Here is a 21,889-nt window from a genome sequence, read left to right on the forward strand (position 1 = left end):
TACATAATGCATATGCACCTAACACAAAACAAGAGGAATTTTTTAGACAATTAGAAACAAACATTGCTAAAGATAATGAAACACACATAATAGTCGGAGGGGACTTTAATGGGGTTCCTAACCACAGGGAAGACAGGAAACAAAAACCAGGAAAGACTTTAATGATAGGGGAGAATGAAGGACATAAGGACATGCCATGGGAGGGTTCGGGTCTAAAAGACGTATGGAGGTTACAACATCCAAGTGAGCGGGAATTTACCCACTACTCACATCCACATGATAGTTGGTCGCGTATCGACCAAATCTGGTTGACTGACCCCCTGATTGCTAGAGCATATGAAAGTGTGATTGAAGACCTTGTGATATCTGACAACAGTCCAATCAGCGTTAAGATACAGGATAGATGTCAAAGAGGGACAGACATCTTGTGGCGGTTTCTGACGTTTTTACTTAGAGAGGAGAATTTTCACAGGATACTGAAGGAATGGTGGGTGGAGTTTGCAGAAACTAACAGAGAACATGAATTAGATGTCCAACTATACTGGGAAACAGCTAAAGCAGTTCTGAGAGGGCGCCTAGTGGGATATGCGTCCACGTTCAAAAGAAGAACAACTGAGCAATATACTAAGACCAGCGGACTTTTGAGGGAAGCATACAGAGCATTTTTGCGGACCACTCCACCCTGACAAAAGAGAGATGGATAACAGCAAAAAAAAAGAGTTTGAGCTTCGGGCGGAGAGAAAAGAACAAATGACACGAGCACAACAAGAGGCAAGATCTAAATAGGTTCGGTGGCAAGGCAGGGAAAATGCTAGCTAATCTGGCAAGGGGACGTAGACCCCTGACATTAATCCCTAGCCTGAATAAGAGAACAGGAGGCACCACCTCGGATCCTGGGGAGATAAGCAAGATTCTGGGCGATTACTATAGAAATCTACATGATACAAAACAAGAGAAAGGGGGAGGGGAATGGTTAAAGAAGACTCACATGCAAAGTTTTACTGAACAGGAACTAGAGCTTTTGAATGCAGAGATCTCGGTGGAAGAGGTTAAGACGGGAATTGAGAAATGGCAAGGCCCCGGGATCTGACCGGTTTTGTAGGAGAATTTTATAAGGCCCTAGGAGAACAAGTATCGCCGGTGCTGACGGCTTGGTTTAATGCAATAGTGGCAGGAGAGGCGTTACCTTAGTATGCCAATTTGGCCTACATCAAATTACTGCCAAAAAATGCCAAAGACTTAGGTGATCCCTCCAATTACCGACCGATATCGCTTATTAACCAAGACCTAAAAGTGCTGTCAAAGATCATGGTTGATCGGCTAGCAGTGGTTTTGCCTAGAATAATTACACCCCACCAAGTCGGCTTCGTGAAGGGACAGTCCGCCGTAACGAATATTAGGAAGGCCATGTTGATTATGGATGTGGTGAGAGGGGGACAGATAGGGGGTCTTCCAGCCATGGTCACACTAGATGCTGAAAAAGCATTTGACAACATACAGTGGCCATGGCTGGAACAGGTACTGGATGGAATAGGTTTGAGAGGTGCAATGCGCACCTTCATTCAGGGTCTCTACTCCAACCCCCAGGCGAGAATATATACACCGGGGTTTCTATCGGCCATCTTCCCTCTGAAGAAAGGAACGCGTCAGGGATGCCCGCTATCGCCTCTGCTATTCAACCTGGCTATAGAACCGCTATCGAGAGTTCTAAATGGTGGGGACAGTTTTGAAGGCATACCGATAGGGGGTAGGTAGATAAAGTCGGCACTGTTTGCCGACGATATTATCTTATTCATGAAAGATCCAAGAAAAGATCTAGGGAATACGCTATCTTTGATAGAGAAATTAGGAGATTTTGCAGGTTTTAAAATTAATAAAAAGAAATGCGAAATTCTACTACTTAATGATGAAGGGAAAAAGGAGAGGCGAACCGACATGTGTGGGATCCCAATAGCGAAAACATCTATTAAATATCTAGGGGGTTCATCTGGGCCGCACCGCAGATACAGTATACAACCTAAACTATTCGCCTCTAATATCCAAAATGGAGAAGCAATTGCAGGGCTGGAGTGGTCTGCCAGTACCCTTGTTAGCAAGAAATCACTTAATTAAAATGATGTGCTTTCCAAGATTGCTATACCTCTTACAGACAATTCCTTTACTGCTTAAACGCAAAGATATTCGTAGATTACATTAAGCATTCACATCTTTCTTGTGGAAGGGAAAAAAAGTTAGGATTAGTTTGAACACTCTAATGCAAACTCCTGAGCGGGGAGGACTAAACACTCCTAATGTCAGAGCATAAGTAATAGATTGGCTTAGGGGATCAGAGAGACATTCGGATATTAAACTAGAGGGCGAATTTTGTAGTCCTTGGGCCCTGGCCTCGCTGCTACATTCCCCTATGTCATGTATTAGCCCAAAAATTAGAAACTCCATAATATGTCGCGACACGCTGTTAACTTGGAAAGCGGTACGGAAAAAGATGGGGCTTTCGTGGAAAGTGTCTAAATACTTGGAACCTTGGGCATATCCGAATTTTAAACTGGGAAAGGAAAATAAACTCTTTAAGGAATGGAAGGAAAAAGGGCTGAGACGGATGAAAGATATCATGCATGTGACAGGAAAGAGATGGATGACTGAGAAGGGAGCGGGTGGGCGTCAGAGCATCAGAGCGTGAGCGTCTGAGGGTGTGAGGGTGAGCGTGTGAGCCGCTAACGGCCGCCATCTTGTTCTAAAATCCCGCATCGCTGATTGGCCGCGGCCTGACCAATCAGCGACATGGGATTTCCTGGACAGACAGACAGACGGGATAAGACAATTATATATATTAGATGTTATAGACAAATTACTAGAGGGTGATCTGTATGCTCTGAATGTATCAAGAATCTACGGCGCGTTGAGAGAAACTCTATCCCCGACAGGCGAGCAAACAATTTTCAAGGGTTGGGCGAAACAGCTTAATGACCCGGACATAGCTGATAAGATCCTACAAGGATGGGCAACAATGAAAAAAAACCTGATTAATGAGGCATGGAGAGATGCCCAATTTAGGATTATTCATAGAGCCATTTATGGGTTCAATGTCCCGATTCGAGGGGATTCGACGGAGGCCCTGCCCGAAATGTCAAGAAGATAATACTGACATGTTTCACGGGTTATGGAAATGTAAAACAATTCAAATTTTTTGGAAGAGTATCAGGAGTCTGGTTAAGAGGATCTGGGGGGGAAATTGGGCATTAGATCCATACTTCTGGATTTTTCATTACAGAGGAGAAGGGTTTGAAGGGGAGGATATAGGTCAACGGGGACGCAGACACACCCTAATACACAGTATTATGATCTTGGCAAAAAAAAAAATGCATTCTACAAAATTGGATATCGGAGAAGGCTCCATCTGTGAAGGAAGTGGTGTCCAACCTGAAACAGCTGATGCTTTTAGAAAAATTGGAGGCAGAAAGGCATAAGACCAAACTGACCGGGAAATTCTTTGAAAAGTGGAGACAATTCCTAGAAAGGAAATGCTCACAAGAAGAAATCGTGGGGGTGGTTCAGCCATTTGCTCATTCCGAGTGGTACTTATTAAACCACATTCAAGGCACTTTGGGGATCTTGAAGGTCTAGTCAGGTGGTTCTGGGACACTTGTAACCATGTAATATGGACAGGAGGGCCAACAAAAATTAAAACGAAACAGAGTTGCTTGGTTAGATGAGTTTTATTTCAGGTATGAAGGGAGTTATACATTACATAAACTGCTGCATTTTGGGAGGGTAGAAGGGTAGGGGGGGGATTTTCTATCTTTGAGTATTCATGTAAAGCTTTGATGTGAAATCTTTGTACTCATGCTTTATCCAAATGTTAAAACCTTTAATAAAAATGATTGTTCAAAAAAAATAAAAATAAAAAATAAAAATCTAACGAAATAAAATATATATATAAAAAAACAAAAAGAAATAAAAAATTTACATAGAAAAAGGTCTTTAATCCAGCATCTTTATGGTACCAGTGTCAGAGCAATAGCTATAAAAATGAACAAGAACACACATGTGGCTCCTAGGGGCCCCACTGCACCCATAAAGTGCAGCAGTCTGGTAATACAGGTGCATCTCACTAAATTAGAATATCATCAAAAAGTTAATTTATTTCAGTTCTTCAATACAAAAAGTGAAACTCCTATATTATATAGAGTCATTACACACAGAGGGATCTATTATATAGAGTCATTACACACAGAGGGATCTATTATATAGAGTCATTACACACAGAGGGATCTATTATATAGTCATTACACACAGAGAGATCTATTATATAGAGTCATTACACACAGAGGGATCTATTATATAGAGTCATTACACACAGAGTGATCTATTATATAGTCGTTACACACAGAGTGATCTATTATATAGAGTCATTACACACAGAGGGATCTATTATATAGAGTCGTTACACACAGAGGGATCTATTATATAGAGTCGTTACACACAGAGGGATCTATTATATAGAGTCGTTACACACAGAGGGATCTATTATACAGAGTCGTTACACACAGAGGGATCTATTATACAAAGTCGTTACACACAGAGGGATCTATTATACAGAGTCATTACACACAGAGGGATCTATTATTTAGAGTCATTACACACAGAGGGATCTATTATATAGAGTCATTACACACAGAGGGATCTATTATATAGAGTCATTACACACAGAGGGATCTATTATATAGAGTCATTACACACAGAGGGATCTATTATATAGAGTCATTACACACAGAGGGATCTATTATACAGAGTCATTACACACAGAGGGATCTATTATACAGAGTCATTACACACAGAGGGATCTATTTCAGGTGTTTAGTTCTGTTAATGTTGATGATTATGGCTTACAGCCAATGAAAACACAACAGTCATTATCTCAGGAAATTAGAATACTTTATAACAACAGCTTGAAAAATGTTTTTCAAATCCGAAATGTTGGCCTACTGAAATGTCTGTTCAGTAAATGCCCTCAATACTTGGTCGGGCTCCTTTTGCATCAATTACTGCATCAATGCGGCAATGTGGCATGGAGGCGATCAGCCTGTGGCACTGCTGAGGTGTTCTGGAAGCCCAGGTGGCTTTGATAGCAGCCTTCAGCTCGTCTGCATTGTTGGGTCTGGGGTCTCTCATCTTCCTCTTGACAATACCCCAAAGATTCTCTATAATAGATTCTCTATGGGGTTAAGGTCAGGCGAGTTTCCTGCCAATCAAGCACAGTGATACGGTTGTGTAAACCAGGTATTGGCACTTTTGGCAGTGTGGACAGGTGCCAAGTCCTGCTGGAGAATGACATTTCCATCTCCAAAAAGCTTGTCGGCAGAGGGAAGCATGAAGGGCACTAAAATGTCCTGGTAGACGGCAGCGCTGACTTTGGTCTTGATAAATAACAGTGGACCTACACCAGCAGATGACATGGCTCCCCAAACCATCACTGATTGTGGAAACTTCTCACTAGACCTCAAGAAGCTCGGATTGTGGCCTCTCCACTCTTCCTCCAGACTCTGGGACCTTGTGGAGTTTGTCAGTGACTGCCTTCTGGACATCTGTCAAGTCAGCAGACTTCCCCATGATTGTGGAGCCTACCGAAACAGACTAAAGGACCTTTCAAAATGCTTAGGAAGCCTTCGCAGGTGTTTTTTGTTAATTATTCTAATTTACTGACATAATGACTGTTGTGTTTTAATTGGCTATAAGCCATAATCATCGACATTAACAGAAATAAACATGTGAAATAGATCACTCTGTGTGTAATGACTCTATATAATATATGAATTTCACTTTTTGTAATGAAGAACTGAAATAAATTAACTTTTTGATGATATTCTAATTTAGTGAGATGCACCTGTATGTATGGGATTCCTCAGTGTAACTTACCGGACCTGGTTCTCCAGAAAGTGCATGTAGCGGTAGAGCAGGGTGTAAGACGGTGACAGGATTCCCACAGACTTCATCCGCGCCCCTCTCTCCAGCTCGCTCTCCACCGGCATGTTGGCGAAACACGCCAGGCCAAAGAAGCCGCCTTTACGAAAGTAACTGGGAAGAAGTCGGGAAAGAACAGAACAGGTCACTTTGGCGCCTGGTTTTTATTATTTTGAAGTTCAGAATTTTTTTTTATATATATAATAAAGACCCGCGAGCGCATGCAAATAATATCCGGGCGCCAACGGAGGAATCCAGGCAAATATTTCCATTTTTTGGAAATAAATATTTTACGATTTTCCACAATGATTGAAACCATCAACCGAAGAAAAGGAGAAAGTGACAGCAGAGAAAGCGGCTGTATACCTGGGATAATGTGACATTATACGTAATAAAGCCCCCAAGAGGCACCGCGCAGTCACTATCCGGCTACTTACATGAAATCTGACTGCACCCGGTGTGACCCGCTCGCCATCGATTTAAATTCCACTCCTTCCAGGTCGATGTCTTGGGGCAAACACCACTCCACCATGTTCCCTGCAGAGAAACGTCATCATCAGCCCAGGTATGAAGAGATGGAATAGTATGCAACCAAGAAAACCAGAAAATGTCAGATTTCAGCTCTGAAGTACAATACAGGATCAGTAATGTATGTGCACATTGACTGCACCAGCAGAATAGTGAGTGCAGCTCTGGAGTATAATACAGGAGGTAACTCAGGATCAGTAATGTAATGTATGTACACAGTGACTGCACCAGCAGAATAGTGAGTGCAGCTCTGGAGTATAATACAGGATGTAACTCAGGATCAGTAATGTCCCTCTGATCTCATCACCCAGCTTTCTCTAGAGAATCAGATACTTGCGAATAATGTGATTACTGGAAAGTAATGGCTGAAGAGCAAAATTCACAGAAAGAGGATAAAACCAAGAAGAAAACGAGAACTTTTACTGGATACAAAATATAAGTAAAACCACGACACAGACGAAAAGAGGAAGAGTGATGAAACGATAGTCAGTTACTCAGCGGCCGGTCAGCGGGCGCGAACGAGGAAATTACACAGCTCCAGCTAAAATAAAAAAAAATATATAAATATACACATAGAAGAATATGTACACCCTAACTTCCAATGTGACAACACTTTTAGAGTGCAGACAAACATCTCTGAGAACTGAAGAGTTAATATTTTCCTTTGTCAATATATTCATAACATTTCCAGGAGGAATAACTGAGGGACGGCATAAGGTGGACTTCTAATAAAAAAAAAAATTGCTACTGAATTGGTACTAAATTACTAAAATACAGCAGACAAACGACTGACATACAAAAATGGCATAATGGCTCATTGGTCAGCCCCCAACTATAAAATCTATAAATAAAAAAATATATATGTACACGTGTGTGTACTCCCACCGTATACTTATAGGCTGACCTCTCACCTTCCTCGTGATCAAGGATACCCCACAAGGTGAGATTTTGCATGGTGCCCCAGATCGATGTCTTTGGTCTTGCCCATGTTGTAGAGGTTAGAGTTTGACTGATTAATTGAGTCTGTGGACAGGAGTCTTATACAGGTGACTATGTAAGACAGCTGTCTGTAATGCAGGTAACGAGTTGATTAGGAGCGTCTAACTGATCTGTAGGAGCCAGAACTCAAAGGTTTGTAGGGGATCAAATACTTATTTCTCACTGCAAAATGCAAATAAATTTATCTAATTTATACAATGTGATTTTCTTGATTTTTTTCTGGATATTCTATCTCTCAATGTTAAAATTAACCTACCCTTAAAATTATAGACTGTTCATGTCTTTGTCAGTGGGCAAACTTACAAAAACAGCAAGGGATCGAATACTTATTGCCTTCACTGTATATAAAAAAATAAAAAATATATGTACACAAGTGTGTGTGTGCGCATTTTTTTTTAATATATATACATTTTTTATTACCTATATAATTTATTATGCATGTTTTTTATTTTAATATATTCTTGTTTTTATTAAATATATTCTATTATGTTCTTTTTTACTTTATTATATATTTTTTTAATTTGTTATTATATACGGTATATATTATTTATTGTGATACATTATATTATATATTTATTTTATAATATACGGTACATGTTCTTTTTTGTTATAATTATAATATATATATATATATATATATATATATATATATATTTTTTTTTTTTTAATTTTACTTTCGAGATATATATTTATATCTATATACATAGATATATTTCTCATCCGGGCTGTAGAACCTGTACGGCAGTAAGTAAGGAGTCCGGATAATCCTAGAGGTGGCAAACGGAACAATGAAGGGACGGCAGCCTCCTGCCCGGAGGAGATCCCTTCCCCCGCTACTCCACCAGGAACAGGTGCCAGAGAAGATGACACAGACGCAGGTAAAGCAGGAGTCAGAGGACGGCGGGTGACAATAGGGCCACGTGGCTGGCACACCCAGGCAGATACCCGTCCTCCGTGGCAGGACACAGCTGTCAATTACGGATTTCCCAGTTCCCTATTCAGAGCTTTTCCTTGGAGAAGTCATTAAAGGGAATGTGTCCTCAGAAAATTACCAATTCTTTACATCAGATTTTGGCGTTACACGTATTTAAAAACAAAATTGCCAATTTTCTTTCCATATCACAATCCGTATTGAACAAAATAAAATAATAATCTTGCAATTTTCCCCCAGTCACTGGGGCTTTTAGACTCAGACTTCCTGTCCTTTCAGAAGAGTTTTCAGCAGTTTCCTTATCAGCAGAGGCAGGGTTACAACAGGATTAAAAAAAAAGACATGGCTGCATTCCAACAGCGCCCCCCCCGTCCACAGGTTGTGTTTGCTATCATAACTCTGCCCCATTCACGTCAAAGGAGCCGAGCTGCAATACCAACCACAGACAAGCGTGGCGCTGTTTCTGGTAGAAAGCAGCCAGGTATGTGTAATCCCGGGAATCTGTAAGCCCTTCCCGACATCAGTATAACACTGGCTCAGGAGCAGTGTAATACAGGAGGCAGCATCCGATCGCTGCTGTTTAACCCCTTAAATAAATATCGCTGTCAATCTAATAGCGGCATTTTAGCGCCCCGAGCCTAGAGTGGCGCATTTTTAAGTGCCAATTGTTACCCCGCAATCGAGTTGCCATGAAGGCCTGCGTAGCAGCCACCATCTTTGTCCTGAGATAGATATAGATATACAGTACAGACCAAAAGTTTGGACACACCTTCTCATTTAAAGATTTTTCTGTATTTTCATGACTTTGAAAATTGTACATTCACACTGAAGGCATCAAAACTATGAATTAACACATGTGGAATTATATACTTAACAAAAAAGTGTGAAACAACTGAAAATATGTCTTATATTCTAGGTTCTTCAAAGTAGCCACCTTTTGCTTTGATGACTGCTTTGCACACTCTTGGCATTCTCTTGTTAATTCATAGTTTTGATGCCTTCAGTGTGAATGTACAATTTTCATAGTCATGAAAATACAGAAAAATCTTTAAATGAGAAGGTGTGTACAAACTTTTGGTCTGTACTAATAGATACAGTCAAAAAGTAAAATATTTCACCCAGGCAGTACAGAAAAATGCCACAAGATAAGTGAATAAAATATGAAAGTATTTCGTCACTGCACTTCCAACCGACTATGCAATAGACAGTGAACAAAACATTGTATTTTCCCTTGAATTGATACCAATAAAAAGATCACCTCACACAAAAAAACTCACAGCTGAATCAATGGGAAAAATGTAAAAATAAATAAAAAATAATTTATTTTGGTCTCTTGAAAGTTCGGATTCTTTTCAGCTACTGAGGCACATATGTGTTTCAACTGTTGAAAAAAAATCAGAACCTTTTGTCGCCATTTTCTGAGATCCATAAACACATATGTTTTGGGGTTTTTTAATTAAAAAAAAAAGAAGTGAAGTGTGGCATCGGCGTGATCGCCCTGGTCTGGAGCATCGTACTGCTGGGTTGTTTTCACTGTACAATAACAGTAACGTCTCAATTTTCCATTATTTGTGACCTCGGCCTAATACAGAAACAATTCACTGGGGCTAAATTTATTAAACTGCTTCTGTTACCCATAGCAACCAATCACAGCGCAGCTTTCATTTTACCAGAGCACTATAAGACATGAAAGTTGCCCTGTGATTGGTTGCTATGAGCAACAGAGAGCCATTTTGTTGTGGACGTTTTTTTGCCTCTTTATCCGCGTTTTTTTCTGATATATTTGGCTTTCGATATCAATTATACATTGTTTTCTTCTTTTTTCATCTTGACATTATTTTTCTATGATACGTCCCACGTGACCTCCATGTTACTACATAATATCCCACAACAATAATAAAACAAGGAATTCCCAATTTTGTTAAAAAAAAATAAGAAATCAAGTTAGAGGCGTCATTTTTTTATACCATTGTGTGTGTAAACATTTAGGGGTTCACATAAAATAGTAACTCCAGTCTCAGGGATCGTGCACCCAACTGTACTAGGCAGCCATTTTGGGGTTGCCATGGAAGCGAATGGGGCCCTTATTAGGTTGGGGCCACGACACAGGCCGCACTGTTTGCCGCTGTGACACATCACCACATAGCAGTGGCACCGAGCGATCTCTGGAGCCTGCGACTGCATCGGAAACCATTAGATGCGACGTCGCCATGATTGCTGGAGCCTAAAGGCGTTTACACAAATGTGTCCCTTAGCGCCAGTCATAGGCGGCAAATTACGCGGGGTCCGATGGGTAATTTAATCAACAAGCGGGGGTCCATGTATGTACCGATATCTGTACCGGTACTGACCGCCTGCAGCCCAATGTGTGATCGGATGGGGGTTGCGCTGCGGAAATTCTGCGCGTTTTTGATGCGTTTTTTTTTTTTTTGCATTTACATGTGTTTTTGTCTGCGGATTTGCCATGCAGTCTTTTCAATGCATTGTATAGGAAAACGCAGACAAATCCGCACACAGAATGCGCAGGCGGCTTCTTTATTTAAACGCACATGAAATCCGGTCCGGAAAATTCCTGATCATTGTGCACAGATCTTCCAAAATCCCATAGAAAATGCAGGGATAAGGTTTGCAAGACGTTTTTGGGGTCAATTCCACACGGATTTGCCGAAGCAAAAACGCACCGTGTGCACATACCCTAATAGCCACTGTACACAGTGATAAGGACATACAGACATCACTGAAATATACAGTCATAATATAGAGTAAATATATGCACAATACACAGACATCATTATAATATGCAGCTGATATATAATCATCAATATATAGTCATTATTCTTAAATACATTCATCATCCTCCTTATATACTGTCACTATATACACCCATCACTATTATTTTATATAAAGATGACTGTATTTAATCACTATATACAGTCATCTCCCTTATATAGTCACTATATAATCGTCCTCCTTATTTAGTCACTATATACAGTCATCCTCCATATATAGTCACTATATACAACCATTATACATATATATACAGTCACTATATACAATCATTATATATATACACATATATATATATATATATATACACACAGTCATCCTTATATACATTCATCCTCCTTATATACAATCATTATATACAGTGATCCTTAGATAGTTACTATATACAGTCATCATTATATACTCATCCTTATAGTCATTATAATAGTCACTATATAGTCATCACTATCATTATAAAGTCATCCTCCTTATATACGGTCATCATATAGTCACTATATACATGCATCACTTATTATATACAGTCATCCTCCTTACATACAGTCATTCTTACATACAGTCACTATACACAGTCATCACCATTTATATACTCATTATATACAGTCATCCTCCATATATAGTCATCCTCATTATACACAGTCGCTATATACAATCCTTATATACAGTCACTATATACAGTCATCACTATTATACAGTCATCCTCATTATACACAGTCGCTATATACAGTCATCCTCATTATACACAGTCGCTATATACAGTCATCCTCATTATACACAGTCGCTATATACAGTCATCCTCATTATACACAGTCGCTATATACAGTCATCCTCATTATACACAGTCGCTATATACAGTCATCCTCATTATACACAGTCGCTATATACAGTCATCCTCATTATACACAGTCGCTATATACAGTCATCCTCATTATACACAGTCGCTATATACAGTCATCCTCATTATACACAGTCGCTATATACAGTCATCCTCATTATACACAGTCGCTATATACAGTCATCCTCATTATACACAGTCGCTATATACAGTCATCCTCATTATACACAGTCGCTATATACAGTCATCCTCATTATACACAGTCGCTATATACAGTCATCCTCATTATACACAGTCGCTATATACAGTCATCCTCATTATACACAGTCGCTATATACAGTCATCCTCATTATACACAGTCGCTATATACAGTCATCCTCATTATACACAGTCGCTATATACAGTCATCCTCATTATACACAGTCGCTATATACAGTCATCCTCATTATACACAGTCGCTATATACAGTCATCCTCATTATACACAGTCGCTATATACAGTCATCCTCATTATACACAGTCGCTATATACCGTCATCCTCATTATACACAGTCGCTATATACCGTCATCCTCATTATACACAGTCGCTATATACCGTCATCCTCATTATACACAGTCGCTATATACAGTCATCCTCATTATACACAGTCGCTATATACAGTCATCCTCATTATACACAGTCGCTATATACAGTCATCCTCATTATACACAGTCGCTATATACAGTCATCCTCATTATACACAGTCGCTATATACAGTCATCCTCATTATACACAGTCGCTATATACAGTCATCCTCATTATACACAGTCGCTATATACAGTCATCCTCATTATACACAGTCGCTATATACAGTCATCCTCATTATACACAGTCGCTATATACAGTCATCCTCATTATACACAGTCGCTATATACAGTCATCCTCATTATACACAGTCGCTATATACAGTCATCCTCATTATACACAGTCGCTATATACAGTCATCCTCATTATACACAGTCGCTATATACAGTCATCCTCATTATACACAGTCGCTATATACAGTCATCCTCATTATACACAGTCGCTATATACAGTCATCCTCATTATACACAGTCGCTATATACAGTCATCCTCATTATACACAGTCACTATATACAGTCATCCTCATTATACACAGTCACTATATACAGTCATCCTCATTATACACAGTCACTATATACAGTCATCCTCATTATACACAGTCACTATATACAGTCATCCTCATTATACACAGTCACTATATACAGTCATCCTCATTATACACAGTCACTATATACAGTCATCCTCATTATACACAGTCACTATATAGTCATCCTCATTATACACAGTCACTATATACAGTCATCCTCATTATACACAGTCACTATATACAATCCTTATATACAGTCATCCTCATTATACACAGTCTCTATATACAGTCATCCTCATTATACACAGTCTCTATATACAGTCATCCTCATTATACACAGTCTCTATATACAGTCATCCTCATTATACACAGTCTCTATATACAGTCATCCTCATTATACACAGTCTCTATATACAGTCATCCTCATTATACACAGTCTCTATATACAATCCTTATATACAGTCATCCTTATATATAGTCCCCCTCCTTACATCCAGTCCTTACACACAGAGGTCGCAGACGCCGCTCCCGGGTGCACTCACCGCTCCTGGGATCGAATGTGACCACGAACACCGCCACGATGTGATCATCCTCCAGCTGGGGCAGCGGGCACAGCTCTCCGGGCGGAGTGCGGCTCCAGCTCGCCCCATATCCCCGGGGCCACTTCCCCTCCTGCTCTCCCTCCGGGACAGGACTGACCCCCGGCGCCTCGGCCCAATCAAGGAGCGGAGCCCGGTCCGTGCGCCCGGCCATTCCGCTGAGAGCCGTCAGCAGCTCCAGGCGCCGGAAGCAAGAGGGAGGAGCCATACACCTGTGAAACCGCTCTATCTCCCAGAGTGTAAGGGGAGAGATAGACCATTTTCACATCTGACGTCACTTCCGGGAAGGGCCAGAACAGCTGTTGTGCCCAGAGCAGCCTGTCATGGAGAGACACAAAGGGGTTTATCTGACTCCTGACAACTGGGGCATTGTGTCTGACTACCCCCCATGTACTGACTGCACCCCAGAGCTGGGTACAGCCAGCTACATGGAGGAAGGACGGGGTTCTCCTCCTCCTCCTTCCATGGTCTGTGTGATGAATTATTGATGAGGTCATTACTGTGTAACTATCAGCAGCAGCTCACAGGGAAGCAGCAGCAGGAGAAAGCAGACAGCAGAGGTCTACACAGCTGGGTGACAGTTTTTGTCCATTCTCTTTATAAATAAAGCTTTATAATTGATATTGAAAGGTTCTGCAACTTTCTGATATACTTTGTTGCATCTTGTAATGTGAATTGTGACTGATATGTTGTTTGACAGTAGGATAAGATAGAGTTAAAGGAATATTCCCGTTAGGTGCAATAATAATATTAGCAATTAATTAGAAATGTAGTATAGTTCTTCTGATTAGCGATGTCGCTTACCCCATGTGCAGGGCATTGCAGTAGGCAGCTTAGATTATCCGTGGTTACCACTACTCCTATAGTGACAGCTAGTCGCTAGTGGTCGTAACCATGGATACCTAAGCTACTGCAATGCCCTGCGCATGGGGTAAGTGACATAGCTAATCAGAAGAACTGTACTACATTTCTAATTGGAGGTATTTGCTAATATTATTATTATTACACCTACTACATATTGGGATAGAATCTTGGAGTTGGGACTAGCCCATAGTGGGAGGGGCTAGTGCAAGGGAAAGTGACAGTTTCCTCTTAGGAAGGGAGTTAAGGCCCAGGGAGTGACAGAAAAGGACCTAAGGTCCAGAGTGTAAGATGCCACAGTTCGTAGGTGCTCCATAGCCAAGAGAGGAGACCAAAGCAGAAAATAGCGAGATCCTGAACACCGAGAGAGAAAAGTTGACCAAGTCATAGAGTTAGTATGGCACGACGGGTCAGCGGACTGACCGAAGGACTAGAAGACTGAGTGAGTCAGGTCTTGGTACTGGATGGACTAGAACAGGGAACGAAGTGGGAGTTCCTTAGGTGTCAACAAGTGACAAGCTAGTTTCGGCCATGTTGGGAGAGAGAGAAGAGAGAGAAAGAGAGAGAGAGAGAGATGTCATCAGACTTTTGTTTAGTAAAATTAAGTTTTCAAAGCACCACTCCAGCCTTATTTTTTATCGCACCACTCACAGAGGAATTTCCTGACTGGATACAATTGTAACAAACCCTCATATGTGAGAATTATTAGGTCTGTTTTGGTTTTCTACCTCAAGATATAATTAAAGAGGACCGTTCACCAAATTTTTCACTGGTGGGCGTGTACTTTTTCTCCCTGTATGATGCTGACCAATCATAACCAGGCAGCATCACACAGGAGAAAGAAGAACACGCCCCCAGTGAAACACGCCCCCATGCAGGAGGTTAGACCAGGAGATCAGGGCTGTATCATTACATCTCACGCACTGGGAAACCTGCTCTAAGTTATGGTGGGGGCGTGTTCTTTCTCCTGGGTGTTGCTGCCTGATTATGATTGGTCAGCATCGTAAAGGAGGAAGAAGTACACGCCCCCTGGCTTCTCACAAATAAAACATGCCCCAGTCCATTTGTGCTGTGTGTGTGGTGCAGAACACTCATGTTTCGGCCGCAGGCCTCCGCTGTCTCTACAATTCCAGTTCTAGGAACAGCCGCACATAGATCAGGGAACATCCGCTTCTTATTAACCAGTTCAACTTTCATTAACAGTCCAACTTCAGTTCATGACAAGACACAATACGTTTACATGTTGTCTGTTCGTTCAGTCTGAACTATCCCTACGATTACTTGCTCCTTCAGCCCCCGGGATTTTCTGTTCGGCTCTACAGTACTCACGAGATCTGCCCTGTCTCCCTCATGCATTTCCCCGTCCAGCTTCCTCCGGTTGGAAGGGAATAAGGCACACTTCCTAGTGCCTAATTCAGGCAGTAGGCCCCGGACATTACTGGAAGTTGCAACTGATCTCATACTGACAGAATAATATGTACTTCTCATGCCTCCAACCCTCTGGCCTTGAACTCTCTTTTTTCTATCACTAACACTATCTCTACCTGACTAAATCAGGAAATGCTTTCCCTTTTCAACTGATTTTGACCCCTCCCATGCTGGCCTGGTCCCAAACATTTTAACTGTATCCTATCCTGTACACTATATCCTATCCTACTACTAATATGCCCACTGCTGCATATTTTCCCTTCTAGCCTAAACTCTGAGCCCTATACTAAACCTTATGTCCTAAATCTAACTCTATACTTTCCCTAAGCACTACACATAACTCACGTTGTACATTAGTTTACATTTTATTTATTTTACTCACTTATGTAGCGCCATTAATTCCACAGCGCTTTACAGACATTATCATGGCTGTCCCTATTGGGGCTCACAATCTTGATTCCTGTCAGTATGTCTATGGAGTGTGGGAGGAAACCGGAGAATCCGGAGGAAACTCTCGCAAAGACGGGGAGAATATACAAACTCCTTACAGATGTTGTCCTTGGTGGGATTTGAAACCAAGATCCCAGTGCTGCAAGGCTGCAGTGCTAACCACTGAGCCAGTTACATTACAAGAACCTCATCAGTTAGTACCTATAAAATTCTATGTTTTGGTACTTTGGTACCTCAGGGGCTCAGCAAGTAACACATGGTGTCTGCAATCTATTCCAGCCTAATTTACATTCCAAATACCAAATGTCGCTTCTTTCCTTCCGAGCCCTGCCATGTGTCTAAATAGAACTTTTTGACTACATGTGAGGTATCGCCACGCTCAGGAGAAAGTGGGTAACAAACTTTGAGGTCCTCTTTTTCATGTTACCTCTTGCAAAAGTGAAAAATTTGGGGCTAAAGCAACATTTTCGTGAAAAAAAAAAATGAAAACTTTCAGTATGACAACCTATTGTTATCAAATTTTATGTAGTATCTGTGGGTTCAAAATGCTCACTATACCCCTCCATAAAATCCTTGCGGGATGTAGCTTCCAAAATAGGGTCACTTGTGAGGATTTTCTGCTATTCAGGCGCCTTATGGTCCGTGAAAATGCGACATGGTGTCTGCATTTTATTTCAGCCAAATTTGTGTTCCAAAATTGAAATGTTGCTCCTTCCCTTCCGAGCTCAGCCATGCGTCCAAACAGAGGTTTCTGGCCACATGTGAGGTATCAATGCGCTCAGAAGAAACTAGGTAACAAATTGTGGGGTCCATTATCTAGTGCTATTCCTTGTAAAAGTGAAAAAATTGGGGCTTAAGCAACATTTTAGAGTAAAAATTGAAAAAAAAAAATTTTTTAATTCAACTTTGCATTAATTCCTGTGTAGCACCCGAAGGGTTAAAACATTTCCTGACAGCAGTTTTGAAGCATTTGAGGGGTGCGGTTTTTAAAATGGTATCACTTTTGGGGAGTTTCCAATATATAGGCCCCACAAAGTCCATTGAATCCTGAATAGGTCCCTAAAGAAAAAGGTTTTGTAAATTTCTTAAAAAAAATGAGAAATTGCTACTAAACTTTTAACCCTTCTAGCATCCTAACAAAATAAAATGACGCTTGAAAAATGATGCAGATGTAAAGTAGACACATGGGAAATGTTATTTATTCATTATTTTGTACAGCGTGACTAACTGGTTTAAGGATATAAAGATGTAAAGTTTGAAAATTGTGAATTTTTCAAAATTTTTGCCAAAATTGTGATATTTTTACAATAATTGCCTTATATGGCTGTAGCCTCTAATAATGGGTTTATATGACCTGTGTCTCATTTAGGCATAAAAGAGGACATTGTGTCGCTCAGGACCGGAGATGACCCACCTATGGCTGCCCCCATGCATTGCTCCGATGTCTCAGTGCCTGGTGCACACAGGAGCGAGAGATTCTCAGGAAGAAAAGGTGAAAAGTCTCTTCTAGAAATAAAGACGTCAAGCTTTGGTCTGCCCCTCCTAAGGATGGAGAAAATGGGACACGATAAATAATATATAGTGCATGCTGTAAGAGTGCCAGGCGCCCGATAATACCTCCTCCTGTCCTTCCTCTCCATACGAGGGCAACAGGAGCCGGTGGATTGTGGGCATCGAGCCCCAGCCTCACACCATTTTGATACCAAAACACCAAAACAGACATTTCCGTCTGAATGAGGCCTTATCGCTGTGAAATTCTTAGGCTGAGTTCACACGATGCGGTTTTAATGCGTTTCCGCATGTGGATTTGCTGCTTTTCAATGTAAAACAATAGGCGCAAAATCGTGCCGCGGCTGGTACCCGGGTCGGGAGAGGAGGCTGCTACTCCTCTCATCCAACCGCTGCTCTGGCTGATAACAGCGAGAGCAGCGTGGATGGGAGACGCAGCAGCCTGCTTCTCCCAGCCCGCGTGCCAGCGGCAGTGTAAAAAAGAATCACAAAGTAAAAATAAAAAAATAACAAAAACATTCATTTTACCACACAGTGTACTGGAAAATGGGTAAAAAATTCCAAGTGCTGTGAAATTGTGAAAAGCCCTTGCGATTCTGACATTAGTTTTTGGGAATTGTTTTTACGGCGTACATTGTGTGGAAAAATTATATGATTCTCCTCATCAGTATGGTTACAGCGATACCAAACTTGTCTAGTTTTTTTGATGGTGAAAAAAAAAATCTGAAATGTTTAAAAAAAAAAATGTTCAATTGTATCGCCATTTTCCTAGACCAGTAATGCTTTCACTTTTCGGTTGATGGAGCTTTGGGAGGGCTTATTTTTTGCAGGACGAGACGACGTTTTTATTGATATCATTTGGGATAGAAATAAGATTTTGATGGCTTGGTACAGCATTTTTAGCGGTCTTGCAGAGACCAAAAAACCCACAATTTTTGGTGTTTTGAATTTTTTCCATTTACGGTGTTTAATGATCGGGGTAATTATTTTTATATTTTGATAGCTCGGACTTTTCTGGATGTGAGAATATGACGTATCTGTATTTTTTTATTATGTGATTCAAAATTTTATGTTTCTTTTATTTTTCCATATTTTGTAAAACTTTTTTCTTTACCTTTGTAACAGTGAGAGACATACAGTGACGTAACATTCATGGGTGGGGGTGGAGACGTTTCCTGGACGCCAAAGTCTATGGGGTGCAAAATGTTCCTTCTTCTTGGAGCAGAGCAGTGAGTACCCACATGGAGCTGCCTATGCAGAGTGCAACAGGTGAGAATGAGTTTTGCATCAGATACTGCTGTCTGCATAGGCAGCAACCAAAATTCAAAAAAGTTCAGTATAATGAAATGAGCTTTCTCCTCCAAGTCGCTGCCTATACAGAGCACAGAGGTCTCATCTAGACTGCTGCGCTCTGCATGTGCAGTGAGAGGAAATATGAAAGATAAAAACGTAATGAATGAAGACAGTACTGAATCATACTGCTGTGCACCCAGTGTCGGACTGAAGAACATTGAGCCCACCAGAGGATTTGATTCTGAGGGCCCACCTTTCTCCCCCACTCAAGAGCCCCATAGCAGCTGTAAGGTTTGCACTATGAACTCTCCTGAAGGAGAAGCCAGGGCCCACCGGAGGATTCTCCGGTTCTCTGGTGGATCAGTCCAACCCTGTGTGCACCTGACTCAATGAGGGGGACAAAGGTGACATCATACTGTGTGTGATGGGCTGTGGTAGAAGCATCATAAAGAAGTTGTCATGTGGGTCTGGGCCAGATGGAAAAGTAAACGACTATCAGAAAGAACGTCACTTGTAAGTCACTATCTGTAACGGTAATGTAATCTTTTGTATGTTCTGCAGCACAGATATCTACCACTATATGGTCACTATATAAAGGTAATATCAGTAACAATGCGGTCATCTGCTGCACGATTAGAGTGCGCCACCATAGTTGTAATCAGGGGTTAGGGGCCCACTCTGATTTGAACCCCTAGCTACGCCTCTGTATCCCGGTCCTAATAGTAAGGAGAACATTTGTTACGCACACGCCCGGACTGACTGGCGTGAGAGTGGTTAGTGATCCCACTAGACCATGAACCGAGGAGTGCAGGAGGGGCGTGACTAAGTATCAACTCGGTCCAACCAAGGTCGCACGGCAGCTCAGTTGACTCCGTGAACCAGGGAGGAACCGAGCAGAGGGACCAGGTGCTACTTCAGGTCAGACCCCGGTCACAGCTTTTGACCCACACCGGGGAATGCAGGAACAGGCAGGTTAGGCTGGCATACTGACAGGTGGGTACTGGCAGGCACGGCTGGTATGCAGACAGGTGGATACTGGCAGGCACGTCTGGTATGCAGACAGGTGGGTACTGGCAGGTAGGAACGCAGGCAGGATAGGGACCAGTACAGACTGGGATACAGGAACAGAGCCGCAGGTGTGGCAGTTAAGCAGAGCAGAGCAAAACCCGCAGGTGCGGTAGACGAGCAGAGCAAAACCCGCAGGTGCGGTAGACGAGCAGAGCAGAGCAAAACCCGCAGGTTCGGTAGACGGGCAGAGCAGAGCAAAACCTGCAGGTGCGGTAGACAAGCAGAGCAGAGCAAAACCCGCAGGTGCGGTAGACAAGCAGAGCAGAGCAAAACCCGCAGGTGCGAGAGACAAGCAGAGCAGAGCAAAACCCGCAAGTGCGGTAGACAAGCAGAGCAGAGCAAAACCCGCAGGTGCGGTAGACAAGCCGAGCAGAGCAAAACCCGCAGGTGCGGTAGACAAGTAAAGCAGAGCAAAACCCGCAGGTACGGTAGACAAGCAGAGCAGAGCAAAACCCGCAGGTGCGGTAGACAAGCAGAGCAGAGCAAAACCCACAAGTGCGGTAGACAAGCAGAGCATAGCAAAACCAGCAGGTGCGGTAGACAAGCAGAGCAGATACACACAAGGTACTTACAATGAAGTAGTGAGTGGACACTAAAGTCACAAATAGAAGTACAGAGACAACTAGTTGGTGTTAGGTGCAGGTTCAGACACTGCAGGAAAAGGGAAGATACGAACATAGAGACAAACAAGTAATGGGCTAGGACACTGTTCAGACAGGAACTGAACCAGGAACAGGATACAGGAACAAGCCTGGGTACTCAGCCCCCAGGGTGGCGGAAACAGACTAGAAGTCATAGATACAGGTAACGGGCCTGGTTACTCAGCCCTCAGGGTGGCGGAAAAAGACAAGATACAGGACAGGACCTGGCAACTCAGTTGCACAGAACACACTGAAAGAAAGTGTTGCTCAGGCCCCTCCTACTGGGTGGAGGGGGCTTAAGTATCCAGTGACTCACAACAATAGGCTGGGGACGCATTAGGAGTGCGCACACAGTAACTATAAGTGACTCGCCCCCTGGGCCGTGGGGTACCCGGAACCAGGCCTTCTAGTGTACGGTGCTGATGGGGGTAGTAGTGGCAACCCGGTCCCGTGGCTCAGGGTGGTCAGACCAATGTTGTGGCAGTGTATTTGTAGATTTATGAATGTCTGACAACGCCACCCGTGGATTGCGGTCGGGGATGACCGCCGCTGCAAGGCAGACCGCTGAGGCTGGTGTTGGTGTGCAGCACAGGGATGGGATAACTCCCCATGGGAAGATTTTAGCCTCAGGGCAGTGTAATAGGATGCTGGGGGTGATGGTGCAGACGCAGCATTAATCACACAGAGTCCAATGGTGCAGTTCAGGTCTTTTACTCACAGTTGATATCCAAGTCACTTCCTTCGGCAATGACTGCCTGAGCCATGCTGCGTCCACCAGGTGAGGGGCACGGTCAACCCCCAGGCAATTCAGGAGTATGGCACAGGACCCCCTTCTATCCTTTCTCTGGCCTC

General features: G+C 42.2%; 1 protein-coding gene across 1 annotated transcript in view; it reads right to left on the reverse strand.

The window, feature by feature from the left end:
* The window catches only part of DENND11 (DENN domain containing 11), a 61,372-nt gene extending 47,320 nt beyond the window's left edge, over positions 1–14,052 (reverse strand). The window contains exons 1-3 of the mRNA XM_073650146.1: positions 13,731–14,052; positions 6,399–6,498; positions 5,917–6,075 (exon numbers count right to left, since the gene is read on the reverse strand). Coding sequence (XP_073506247.1) covers positions 5,917–6,075; positions 6,399–6,498; positions 13,731–13,995 — 524 coding nt within the window. The 5' untranslated portion in view covers positions 13,996–14,052. The remainder of the gene's footprint in view (positions 1–5,916; positions 6,076–6,398; positions 6,499–13,730) is intronic.
* Positions 14,053–21,889: the final 7,837 nt, after the last annotated feature.

The sequence above is a fragment of the Phyllobates terribilis genome, unplaced genomic scaffold (genome assembly GCF_046119375.1).
Source record: "Phyllobates terribilis strain yellow unplaced genomic scaffold, ASM4611937v1 Scaffold_10__3_contigs__length_209671492, whole genome shotgun sequence".
Taxonomy (NCBI): domain Eukaryota; kingdom Metazoa; phylum Chordata; class Amphibia; order Anura; family Dendrobatidae; genus Phyllobates; species Phyllobates terribilis.